The 12,513-nt window shown below is 55.1% G+C and overlaps 2 protein-coding genes across 2 annotated transcripts; one reads left to right on the top strand and one right to left on the bottom strand.

The window, feature by feature from the left end:
- Nucleotides 1-5: 5 nt before the first annotated feature.
- PHYSODRAFT_538076 (hypothetical protein) lies at nucleotides 6-1,788 on the bottom strand (the record flags this gene model as incomplete). The annotated part of the gene is made up of 2 exons (XM_009518878.1): nucleotides 6-817; nucleotides 894-1,788. The coding sequence occupies 2 exons, from the start codon at nucleotides 1,786-1,788 to the stop codon at nucleotides 54-56; spliced, it is 1,659 nt and encodes a 552-aa protein (XP_009517173.1). The 3' UTR covers nucleotides 6-53.
- Nucleotides 1,789-2,416: 628 nt separating this feature from the next.
- Nucleotides 2,417-12,305, top strand: PHYSODRAFT_323353 (hypothetical protein; the record flags this gene model as incomplete). Its single annotated transcript, XM_009518877.1, has 14 exons — nucleotides 2,417-2,422; nucleotides 2,499-2,604; nucleotides 2,682-4,039; nucleotides 4,120-5,413; nucleotides 5,489-5,577; nucleotides 5,649-8,810; nucleotides 8,892-9,305; nucleotides 9,803-10,078; nucleotides 10,140-10,267; nucleotides 10,348-10,459; nucleotides 10,544-10,666; nucleotides 10,753-10,843; nucleotides 10,921-11,047; nucleotides 12,026-12,305. The coding sequence occupies 14 exons, from the start codon at nucleotides 2,417-2,419 to the stop codon at nucleotides 12,303-12,305; spliced, it is 7,566 nt and encodes a 2,521-aa protein (XP_009517172.1).
- Between the last annotated feature and the right edge of the window lie 208 nt (nucleotides 12,306-12,513).

Below are 12,513 nucleotides of genomic sequence, written 5' to 3'. Positions count from 1 at the left end.
TGAATGCGTCTAATGAAAGCGGCCGCCTGCTTGTATTACAGTGTGGAATGCATCTACTTCTTGAAGAACCGGTTGAGCGCCGTGGGTGCGCTCTCGGCTTTTTCAGTCCACTCGCGCTGCTGCTCCTGTCTCTCCTGGCGTTTCTGCTTGTTGGCTAGCTGCTCGCGGAACTGTTGCTTCTGCGTGTCGATGACGTTCAGCTGCTTCTTGCGCAGTCGCCGAGACGGACGGTTCTTGCCGCGCATCTTCTTCTTGGGCTTCTTGGCGTTGGCATCTCCGTTCGCGCGCTGCATCTGGTAGATCTTCCTCTCCTGCTCCTCGGCCGGGTCCATGTCCACGCGACCGATGGCGTTCGGGTCGAGCGTGATCATCTCCGGACGAATCTTCTCCAGCAGCGAGCGCACCTCAGACTCGTCACGCTGCTTGTGGTTCTCGTACGGGTTGGCCTCGTACGTGTCGAAGTTGGGCTCACCCGAGCCAGGAATCACTATGGAGTTGAAGCCCTTGGCGTGGCCGACACCCAGCACATCTTCGAACGGGCGGAAGGCCAGCGAGCTCACCAACGAGCCCGGCACCTGGTACGTCATGTATGGTCGGATGGGCGAGCCCGACGAGAAGGCGCTCTTGAGCACGTGCACGTTCGGCCCGAAGCCCACTGCCACCAGCCCGCGCTGACTCACGCTCATCGTGTTGGCCGCCGCCGTCAGGTAGTAGCTGTTCAGTTCCTGGTACTTGCGCAGGTCGAAAATCTTCACCTTCCTGTCCGCACCAGCGGTGACGAGATACTTTCCGCTGGAGTCGATGCCGAGGGAACGAACTGTAAAAAAAAAACACAAGCGTAAGTAAAGCGTACATCAACACCAAATCAACAGCAAAAAGCAAACACAACGTACTCGGTCCCTGGTGGCACTGCATCTTGACAACAGCGTCCGACATGTTGGGCGTCCAGAGCGTGACGATACCGCTCGCGTGGCCAAGGTTCACGACGGCGTTCCACGGGTTCAGCGCCATCGTGTCACACAGTCCCTGCTTGGTGCGGTGGGTCGACACCTGCTTGCCCTCTGTCACGTCGTGGTAGGTCAGCAAACCGTTGCCGCTCACCGTCGAGAGCAGGAAGTGGTAGGGCAGGAACTCCATCCTGCGCGGCTCGGGCGTCGTGCGGATGCAGTGCGCCTCGGCTCCAGTGCTGTCGTAGATGTACACGTGCTTCTTCTGCGCTGCCGCGAACAGCGAGTCGTTGTGCAGGAAGCTGATGTCGCGCACGAGGTCGTTGGCCTGGAACTCGCACGTGAGCTTCATGCGCAGCGCGTCCATCATGGCCAGGTGGCCCTTCTGGCTGCCGAGCAGCATGTTGCGCCCGTTGCGCGTGTACTTGACGCGGTACGAGCCGTAGTCGGGCAGGTCCAGGCTGAAGATCTTGCGCGCCGTGTTGAGGTCCACGTTGTCCGCGAGCTGCTTCTGCGTGAACTTGTACGTCTTCTCGAGGCCTTCCGCCTCCAGGAAGCCCACCTGGTCGGGCAGCAGGATCTCCGACTTGGCGGCGGACTCGGCCGCCAGCTTCTGCTTCTCATGCGCGCGCAGTAGCGAGCCCTTGAGCTTCTTGTCGCGGATGTTGCGGATGCGGTGCTGCGACAGGTTGCCGCCGCGCGTGTACTTGGCCGCGTGCTTGACGGGCTTGGCCTTCTCCTTCTTGGGCTGCTTGGCGTCCTGGCCTAGGCGCTTGGGCGCGCTGCGCACGATCCGCTCCACGTCCTCGCGCTCCGAGCCGCTGTCATGCTGCTCCGCCATCGTGCACGCCGACCTGTAGGTGTATCAACCGGTGCAGCGAGATGAAATGGCTGGCCAAAAGCTGTGCGCGGGGTTTTAGAACAGAGGGCTTGTATTGAGGAGATGGTTCCAGATCTGGAACGTTTGATTTAAGTATGTACTGCTTTTAGAAATACTAATGAAAACCATATGGGATTGGCGTAGGTTGTGTGGCGTACACGCAGTCCGCACTCTGGCGAAGCAAGAGCAGCATTTTTCGTCACCATGGCTCATGGTCCTCTCGGCCTTGCTTGGGCGCCCCGGTAATATGCGGCGCCCCGGTAATAATAGTCTCCGCCTGCGTGGCAGCGGCCATTTTCGGCCACAATTTATCTGAAAGGAGCCAGATCCATCACCTCTCTGTGTACGCTACCACTGTCAAAAGCACACCTCTTTCCGGGACGCAGCGTCAATCGCCACCATCTTTCAACCACATTACACTGTGTGCAACGTATACTCCAGAGATATGCACACCACCGACTATCACCTCCGTCCCGTAATAAGCAGTGCAATCGACCTCGTCACATCGCTGCCCCAACCGCGCCCTGCATTGAGCGCGTCTCACAATCGACCGTGCCAACAGAGCGCACTGTACTCGTCGGCGTCTCTCATGCGGGTGCGTTGCTGCCTGGTGGCGGCCTCCTCCAGCGCCCCCAACCTGGTCTAACGCTTCTCTCTCTTCCGCCTACCAGCGTCGACTTTTGCGAGGCGGCGGGAGGCTCATGCACGCGGCGGCGTTGCTGCTGCTGCTGCTGCTGGCCTCCGCGCCCACTCTGCCGGCCCGAGCCGCGGCCGAAGGTACGCAATAGAGAGCTCTTCAGCGTCTGCAGTAGTATAGTCTGACGCGGTGTGGTGTGTATGTATTCTTCGAGCAGACGCAGAGGCGCTGGAGCTGGACTCGGTGCCAGTCGTCGCGGCCTTGGACAAGCACGTGATCGAGCTCGAGTTCGAGCGCATGAACCGGATAGCGCGAGGGGACGTGGGCGACGACGGCCGGACGCCAGTGATACAGGACGGATCGCAGCAGGCGCAGTTCCTGCTGCACTTGTTCGACGGACAGGCAGGTTCGAGCTCGTCCGAGTGTTCGGGCAGTGCAGGTGACGCAGAGACGATCGAGTTCCCGCAGTCGCAGTCGCAGGACTGCAGCCAGGCAGGTTCAGGGTCGGTGGAGAGTGAGGCCGACGCGTTGGGCTTTACGTTGGGCTCGAATGGACTCGAGGTCTCGGTCGGATCGGTGGATGTCGCTGTGGGCTCCGCTGGTATTGATGTCTCGGCTGGTTCGGGGTCTACAGGGCTGGGAGTGTCGGTGGGTTCGGGAGGACTTGGCGCAACGGTCGGCTCGGGCGGACTCGATGTCTCAGTAGGATCAGGATCGGCAGAGTTAGGAGCTTACATTGGCTCTGGAAGTCTCGAGGCCACGGTGGGGTCCCATGGCTTGGACGTCTCGGTCGGTTCACATGGCCTAGACGTCTCGGTGGGATCACATGACTTGGATGTGTCGGTCGGCTCTGGAAGTGTAGGCGCTACCGTTGGATCGGGTGATCTCGACGTCACAGTTGGCTCTCGTGGCGTTCACCTTGACGCTACTGTCGGATCGAGTGATATCGACGCCACTGTAGGCTCGCGTGGCATTCATGTTGACGCCAGTTCCAGGAACGTTGACGCTAGTGTTGGATACGAGGGTGTCCACATTCAAGGCACAAGTTTACCCAACGTCGATGCATCTGTAGGCTCTCACGCCATTCACATGGCTGCCAGCTCGTTGGACGTTAACACTGCAGTCGCCTCTCATATCTATGAGACTTCTAGGATCACTCCAGCCCCCACCACCCCCATCGATACAAGTATTACCCAGACTGCTGACGGGTCTGGTGGTGTTCAGCTTATCGTTGGATCGAGTGATGACAGCGCAGCCGCTGCATCTCCAGAAAACCCTGAGGAGCGATCGATTATCCTTCAGGGGACATCAGCACCGGCGGCTTCGACTGAGGAAACTCCTTCGCCAGCATCAGCCAGTAACTTCACAGCCTCCACGGAGGCAACTCCTGCACCTGCGGCATCGAGCAACTTGACATCCACTACGGCGGAAACGGCGGTGCCAACGGAAGCATCGTCGCAGGCGAACTCGACGGCAACGGGCTCATTCAGCGGATCGGAGGAAGTTGTCAAGGTTTTCTCGCTCACAGCTAGCAACAGCTCCTCGAGCGAGTCCGAATCCGGGAGCAAAAGCTGGGTTCGTCATGGGCATGTTATGTTCTTGATTTCATGTTATGAAGCTAACGGTTCTCTCTATTCTGTTTGCCTTTTCAGCAGTGGAGTAGCAGCGGCGTGGAGTACGTGCCTTACACGTCAACATACTGTCGGTGTAACCCAACGGAGTGCCAGAATGAGCATCCCGGCGAGTCTAGCGGGTCCACATGCGAAAGCAAGCTGTCCGATGGCTCGTGCCCGTCGGGATATAAGACCTGTGTCTCAACCGACTCGTACAAGGTCTCAACATCGACAGTCACCCCCAACAGTGTTGCGGAGGCTACCTTCACCCTTCTGGCTGCGGATATCATCGGAGCGTTCTACAACTTGGGCGAGGAAGATCCCATGACGCGTAAGAGCAAGTGGTGGATCACCATCTCGCTCCCAAGCGGGTGGAGATTTGTGGCCTGGGAAAACACGGCAGTTGACGTGACGCTGCGTGACGACAGCAATGAGACCTCTGCCACTCATCGGGTCCACAGCTGCGCGGACGTGACGAGCAGCAAGAACTGCGATAGCGATTCCCACCGTTACGGCTTCGTCAGCGTTATGGATCTGCTCGAAGGCCGTGAGGATTTGATGACGTCGAACTCCGGGGGACCGATGTCGTTCGTACTATCCCAGAGTATCATCACAGGATCCAGCGCTTCCAGCAGCTCCGTGGGCGTGAGCGTGTCGCTGTCTTACGAGACGTCAAGTGGGACGCTGAAATCTGCAGCTACCTCTAGGCGCACACGGGAGCTGACGGTGATTACGTCTGGGTCAAGTATTGCATCGACCTCAGCCCAAGATTTGAGCGCGTTAACGCTTGCTACGATGGCGTTGCCTCCCGTCAGAAAAGGGCGTTTGGATTCATCGCTCTTGTGGATGGAAGAAGATACCGAGATTATGATGCTGTCCTTTTCGACGTCCTCCATCGTTGGCCCCAATTCGGACAACCCCAAGGTGTGTGCCAACTTGCGCTCGGCATACTGCGCGAGCAAAGGACGTGAACCTGTCTCCACTGTAACCTTTGGGTCTTCTGCGGCGGCCTCATACGTCCAAGGTGGAAACCCGTTCCTGAACCTGTATGCCGATCCGGGTGAGACCAACCTCAACATCGAGAGCGACAACGCTACCTACTTCTGCGTGACGGACCTTCTGCCGTCGGGTGTCAAGACCAATGACTCGTGGGAGATCAGGACGACCTTCACGTTCCAAATCCAAGTGACGAATGTGGCGTGGACGGGAGACGAGGACCAGGAGGATGACTACACTAGTGGGTTCCGTTTACCCGCGCTCAGCGAGGTCACTCTCATGGACGATAGCGATGTGATAGGGAGCGATTGCGCACAAACGGTGGTGCACTCGAAGACATGTACGTAGCTGGGTATCCCACCTTGCTTTCACGGATGTCGTCACTGACAAGTCGTTGTGTAATTTGCTGGTACAGACTCGAAGTACACTCTGAGTGTGTACAGCGTGATGTCGATCACATTCTTCGCTGTGGCGTTGGCTGGTGCTATCCTCGTCACTCGAATGGTAAGCTTGCGAATTTTACTCGCTAGTAAAGTATTGATGACTAACAAACGACGCATGGGTGCTGCTTACAGAACGGAATCTCCTTCTCGAGACCGACGTTCTACAACGATATGACATCGCTCTCTGTGATGATGATCTTCGTTCTGTGCATCGTTGGCAACGCTATTTGGATCAGCGTCTCGACCAAGGCGTCATCCGCCAGCGGAACGGACATTTATTACCTGCTCTACGCCATTTCTGTGTGCTTCACGTGGACGATGATGACGTCGGTGTGTTTCCACTGGGGCACTGTGCTGTTCCACGACGTGGGGGCGTCAGGGCGGTTGATCGTGTTCATCATTTACGTGATCATCAACGTGGCGTTCTACGGTTTCCAGCTCTTCGGAGTCGTGAGTCTCACCGACTTCTACAAGTGCACGTACGACGACTACCTCAAGAATCCTTTCTACTCCATGCGGCTATGCTCGGATAACTATTGCCCCGATCTGCAGCCAACACAGTGGAAGTACGCGGTGAACAACATTTGCAAGGATGTGAGCTACTCGGACTGGTTCTTCCCACTGCAGCAAAGTGCCGAGCTGCTGATCTTCCTCACATCCGTGGCGTTGCTGGTGCTGGGAACGTTCGTGATTCAGCGCGGTGTGCGCTTGATCGATCAATCTGGCGATATTTTTGATGACCACGTGGTGAAGGTGATGAAGAAGTCGTTGATCACGTACCTGGCGGTGATTCTCTCGATCGCACTCGTGCTCGGAACGTCTTGCATCATGAACTCCATCCTCCACTGGAAGAACTGGACCATCAACTCTGTCGTGTGGTACATTTTCTCCATTTGGCTTCCGACTCTTGTGCCTCCGATTGGCTTCTTGCTCTTGCAGTGGAATCCCCGGCTACACGGTATGAATTGGAACCCTTCGTTGCACGTAAAAGACCCGCAGCTGCTTCATCGCACCATGTCGAGTATTTCCGATAAGGTTGAGAGCGGAAAGTATGCCCTTCCTTTGGATGCCTCGGGACTGAGCGATGGTTGGGCAGGCATCCTGCGCTTTCCCGATACGGAGTACAACCCTATCGGTCAGGAGAGTGTGGATGGCACGCAGAATGTGCTCGCGCTAGCTGTCCAGCTCGTGTCGCCGATCTCGCTTACGCACGCGTGCTTTGTCGAGCTCTACGTTGCGGAGAATACGGCTTCGGAGGCTGGCGAGAACGATGTCACGGGCGAAGATCACTACGAAGATCTTCCGATGCTGAGCTACCGTCGCTCCTCGATCAGTACGTTCATCGAGACCGGACTGCACCAAGAAGGGATTCTCAGCCGTCGTAGCCATTCGTTGTCGCTACTTGGCGGTGGAGCCTTGCCCACGCCTCTGCCTGCTTCCAATCCGGGAGCGAAGTGGTCACGCGTGGGCTTCACCGAGACAGTTTTGCCCACTCTGGTGACGGCAAACTCCGAAAACGGCGTGACGCAGATCGCGACGTTCTTGTCGGTGCTTCAGATCCCGGTGATGCCTGCCAACCCACTGCTTCGCTTCGTGGTGTACGAGATCCCGGAGAAGACCTCGTCGCCGTCAGTAGACGGCGACCTGCGCGAGTCCCGCCAAATGATGCGTGCATCTTCCCTAAAGCTCGATGAGCGCGCTCGAATTGCACGTGTGTCTGGCATGGGCATGGCTCCTCCCTCTCGGCCCAAGGTGTTCTGTGAATTCTCCTGTGCGTGCGATGACATGCTGGCGTCTGACGAGGTGAATTTGGTGGCTCGACAAGTCTCCTACCGCAATCGGTCGCCCATTCCGACAATGCTCAGCGATGGAACTGGCACCGAGTCACCGAATGTAGCGGCTGCAACTGGTGCTGCTACCCCCGAAGTGGACCCCTCGGTGCCACGCTTGCGGGTCAAATCCATGACTGTTTCCCCGCGTCAGCTGAAGGAGAACTCGGGTTTCTACATTTCCAAGAGTTTCCAGTTTGCTGAAGGGGATGAAATGGTGATCGAAGACATGGTTGAAAGTCCACTCACGAACGAGCTGCCCCGACAGTACCTGGAGCTGCTGGTTGCCGAGCGCGCGGACGATCTAGCGCGTGCGCAGGCTGACGCCGCGGGCTTTGAAGCGAGGGTGAAGAGTGGCCTGGTTGGTAACTTGTACGACAACCTGATCGAGCAGATCCAGGGTGAGAACGACCAGACCGTGGTCCAAACGTGGCTGAACGACCGGGTGCAGCAGCGCAAGATGTACCTCGAAGGACTACAGGAGTGCCACCAGGTGTGTATCGACCGAGCGGAGGAGGGGCTTAACTTCAAGGCGAGTACCGAAAAGAAGAGCCTCGTGCTGCGGTTCCTGCCTATCAACCTGCATGTGCAAGACATGTGGGTAGGCCCCACAGCCGACCTGCGCTCGCAACGATCAAGACGGACTTCTCCCCACGTGAAAGTCTATCCGACGGTAACTGTTGGCGCGTTCGCTGCTCACTGCTTCAAGTTCCGTCACAATGGAAGCATCCTGAGTCTTCGAGCGACGCTGCAGAAGCGCTCACTGTCCCACGTGCAGAGTGATGTGTCGGAGCAGAGCGGCGCTGGCGCTGACATGGTGGACTGGAGCAACGCGGACGTCCGTTCTACCGACGAGACACGATGGCACCTCACAACGCGGTTCGATATGTGCTTGTCACAGGCGCTGACGGCGTTGGTCGCTTCGTTCTGCCGCCAGCTGGAGTACTCACTGCAGCACCCGACGGACCGCAGCTTTCTGCACACGATCGAGTCCATTGGCTTCCTGTTCCAGGTCGAGTCGTTGCTGTCGACTCAGGGCAAGGAGATCGGAATGCTGGAGGATTTCTCTGCTGCGGTTGATGGGCTCAAGCACGTCACCTTCGTGCTCGACACGTCACCGCCTGCGCACCTCCCGTCAACGCTGCTTAACTTGCACATGAAGAACACGCCGCTACCGGGCGTTGTGTCGGTGCGCTTGAGCAGGGGATCTGCCAAGGGGACCTTCACCGTCGCTGTCGGTGTGCGCTGCTCTGAAGACATTCGGGCGTCAATCCCGTCCACAATCCGCTCGGGCGGCTCCATTTCCGTCACGCCGGTGATCTTCACTCAAGGCATCAATGAGATGCAGACGCTGGCCAACAACGCCAGCAGCAAGAAGACGACTCTGCAGGACATCATCAACCGCAAGAGCTTCTTCGTGCTGACCCGCCACGTCGAGAAGTACAAGCAGCTTGCGGCTCAAAGGGTACGTCGCGTTGATAGTGCCCTTATTGGCCTTCTTGACCTTGATTCACTGACATTTCTTACTGTGTTGTTGCTGTATTAGCCGGACACGGTGCCTACGCCTGTGAGTACCATCACGCCTCTCCTCGAGTCGCTGGAGGGGCGTATTGCAACAGCGAGCAAGCGGCAAGTGGTGAAGTCCAAGCACCCGAAGATCATCCAGGAGAGCTCGCATTTGTGCCGACTGCTGGGTGCCGGCCGCGTGACCTCGTGCAAGAGTGCCAAGGACCGCACGGGCATGTCGGTGACGCTCGAGCAGGTGCGTCTGCTGAGCGAGAACCACGGTCTGCCCGAGGAGTTCGCGGTGCGCACAGTGTCGACCATGCGCAGCAACGGCGTGCGGCTGGAGAACGCTCTCAAGAACACGGGCAAGCGCCAGTACGCCTTCAACGCGTTGCAGCGCTCGCTGCTCCCGGACGAGTACAAGTGTCCCGAGGGCACGTACGGCCGCGGCAACGTGAGTTAGGATACTCGTGCTATTACCACAGACACCGATGTGATGTGCAGTCCGCGGGGAGACCCCGCGGACTTGTCAAAAAGAACGCTGTTATTATTTGTCGCTGAATGCAATTTTGAAGAAGACGCCCCGAGTATTCACACTTTAAGTATCAAGCATCCAGTCCATCCCTTTCGAAGGCTTCAATGGGCAGTCTGGTGAACGCATTAACCCCATGATCACCCCTTGCTGCTACAACTGTAAGAAATGGCAAGCTGCAAAAAATGTGACTACACCTTCAACCGTTGCTGGGTCTTGTGATGGCATACTGTACAGTTGGTGTTGACCAGCTACAGTTAAGACTTTTCTTTTCAAACACCGTTAGAGAAGAAGAATGACATTGGGACGAGGTCTTGCTTGATCTCTTTTGCTGCTTGGCTGTATTCTCAAACTTGCAGCAAGTTTGAAACGAGATGGCGGACGGTAGTGCGGATGGGGGGCGTGCGTCTTCGCCGAAGCAGCGGCAATTGCTGACGGATTCCAATCTTTCCGATCAAGATCGACGACAAGTGCGCTACATGCAACGCGAGCTACTTCAGGGCATGAAGGAGCAGGAAGAAGAATTGAGGAGCCTCAACTCGGACAAGTTCGATGCTGCCGCGGGGGACGTGGATGAGCTGTACCAGCACGTGCACTACCCCCGCGAGGGGAACTTGGACAGTCTGTGCTTGGATGAGCTCGAGACTGCCGTGGGGAAGCAGTCCAAGATGCTGAGCGGCACGGATATGACCAAGGTTTGTTGTTTGCATTTCAAGTTTGAGGAGTTCGAACATATTGTAAGGTGTGTGTGTCCAGTTTAAGGCCCTGGACTTAATAAACGCAGGAAGTCGAGAATGCACCACCGCATCGACTGAGTTTGACTGGGATGGACTGGGAGTGGCTGTGGGGTCTTGCTTCCAATCGGTCCCGGACACGAATGTCTTGTAAGTAAGGAACTAGCCTCTGTTTTGAGTTAGGATTTGTGACTTGAGAGGGCTTTTGTTGATTTATCATTTACATGTAGGTTCGGTCGGTTGGATACGACGGTGGCCGAAAAGAAGCAGAGGAAGGCCCCACGTCGAGCACCCAAGGACGTAACCGCGCAGGCAGCCGAGCCCAAGCTCTACACAGCCAAGGTGAGGTTATACATGTACATACTACCGCAGATAATTGATCGGCGATTTTTTTTGTTTTAATAGATTTAACACGTTTTGGCTCAGGCAAAGGATACTGAAGGAGCCCAAGCTCGTCGGCTGAAAGTTCTCGAGACGGCCGTTGCCCGCGAGTCTGGAGGAAAAGCGTCGCTGTTCAACGCAACGCTGGATCCAACGAGCTTCGAGCAGGTACGTTTTACCACATCACAAGTAAGTTTTGCAGAGTCACTTTTTCCTAAACTGTTTTTACATTTATTTTTATTTAATGTCTTCAGACCATTGAGAATTTGTTCGACACGTCCTTCTTGGTGAACCAAGGCGTGCTGGGGATTGGAGTGGACGAAACCACGGGGTTACCTTACATCGGTAAGTGTACGTTTGATATATACGCAAGTGTTGCCAAAGTACTGATACGGTGCAAAATGTTGTTATAATGAACTCAGAGCAAACGACTGCGGAACACGGTGACGGTGCTGAAAGAGAGCAATCAATCATCAGCCTCACTCCAGCTCAGTGGGAAGAGCTCGCAAGTGCATACGGCCGCGATGAGCCTTTGGTTGGCCACCGCTCGTAGACGAAGTACATCTTTCGTAGCCGAGGCAACTGTAAGTACATGTGCGAGCGAGGGTAGTACAGTAGTGAAGGACTTCAGAAAAATAATATAGTGAGTTGGCTGAGCAAATTATCTCTAATGGATTCTTAATGTTCATTCGTCATATTTCACGCCGACGACAAGAGGATGTAAATTACCAGCATATAATGTATTGCGGGAGCTACAGTAACTGATACTTAGAGAGTTGCATGTCTAACTCTACATGTAGGTGCAGGTATTATACAATACATGTATGTAATAATACGGAATCATCTTAGTAAATGTGAGAGTGTGTGCCTAGTACTCCTCAAGGATGATTCAGGCGATCGGCGATCGGCTACTGGATTTCTAAACGCTCCCTTGGATCGAAGATAGGATTGGAAATGTGTCCCCGTGTGGTAACCTCTGGTTCCTGGCCACCCAAACCTTTCTTTCGCTTCGCTGTTGTCATTGACAACTTGTCAACGTTGTTGCAGTTAGGATCACGGACACAGTATGTACGCGTACTACTACTACAGTGTAGTACCTCATGATTTCGCCCGAGTTGAGCGATCATTTGGCAATTTTGTGATCGAGTTCCAAGAGGGCCTTCACGGGCGAAGCATGCGTTTGCCCTTCATCCTGCCAGTTGTTGTGGGTTTCGTCCTTACCAGACCTCGGAAAATACAGTATCATATTGAATTGCAAAAGTTCGGTCTCCATAATAATCATTTCAATATATCATTCACCAATATATGTATTTATTCCAATTACTTTAATAGAAAATTGGGCTTCAATAATAGTAATTTCAATACGACCGGCAACCAATATTACATATTTCCGTACACAAATACAGTAATTGCAATGGAATAATTATTTTTTCCGAGGCCTGGTCCTTACCAGCTGCCCGACACGCGCAGCTTCCGTCCAGGCTAAGTTCTCCAAGATCCCCCACAGTCTACCGCTGCTGTTCCGAGCAACCACGACGACGGCAAGAGATTTTTACGCGGTGACAAGGTCAACGAAGAGAGAACAACATTCAACGACGAGCTGATCAACCAATACCTGCACCTGTTCGAAGGTTGGGCAAGAAACAAGCAGACGCCTGAGCACCTCTTCATGTACCTGGGACTCCCCGGAATCATGAAGAAGGCTTACATCAAGGGGAGATGGAACTTGCTGCTACAAAACGAGAATTTCATCATGTACCGCAAGTACGAGAAGTACTTGCATCTCCTGAAGAACGGTGAGCACTGACATTACAATATAGCAACGCAACGTCAGTATTGGTAAGACTTAGACGCAGAAGTGGACTTATTAATTAATCGATGGTTTTTACCAGTAAACGATCACTTGTGAAACACGATTCGAAGCTCCAATCTGCAGTTGAGCTTTCTATAGTTTTGTGTGCAGTTCCTAGTAGTCCTGCTGATTACGAGTATCCCACTACCTATCAGCACAACCG

The sequence above is a fragment of the Phytophthora sojae genome, assembly GCF_000149755.1.
Source record: "Phytophthora sojae unplaced genomic scaffold PHYSOscaffold_1, whole genome shotgun sequence".
Taxonomy (NCBI): domain Eukaryota; phylum Oomycota; class Peronosporomycetes; order Peronosporales; family Peronosporaceae; genus Phytophthora; species Phytophthora sojae.
Note: the sequence above shows the minus strand (reverse complement) of the source record. Positions and strands in the feature narration are given on the sequence as shown.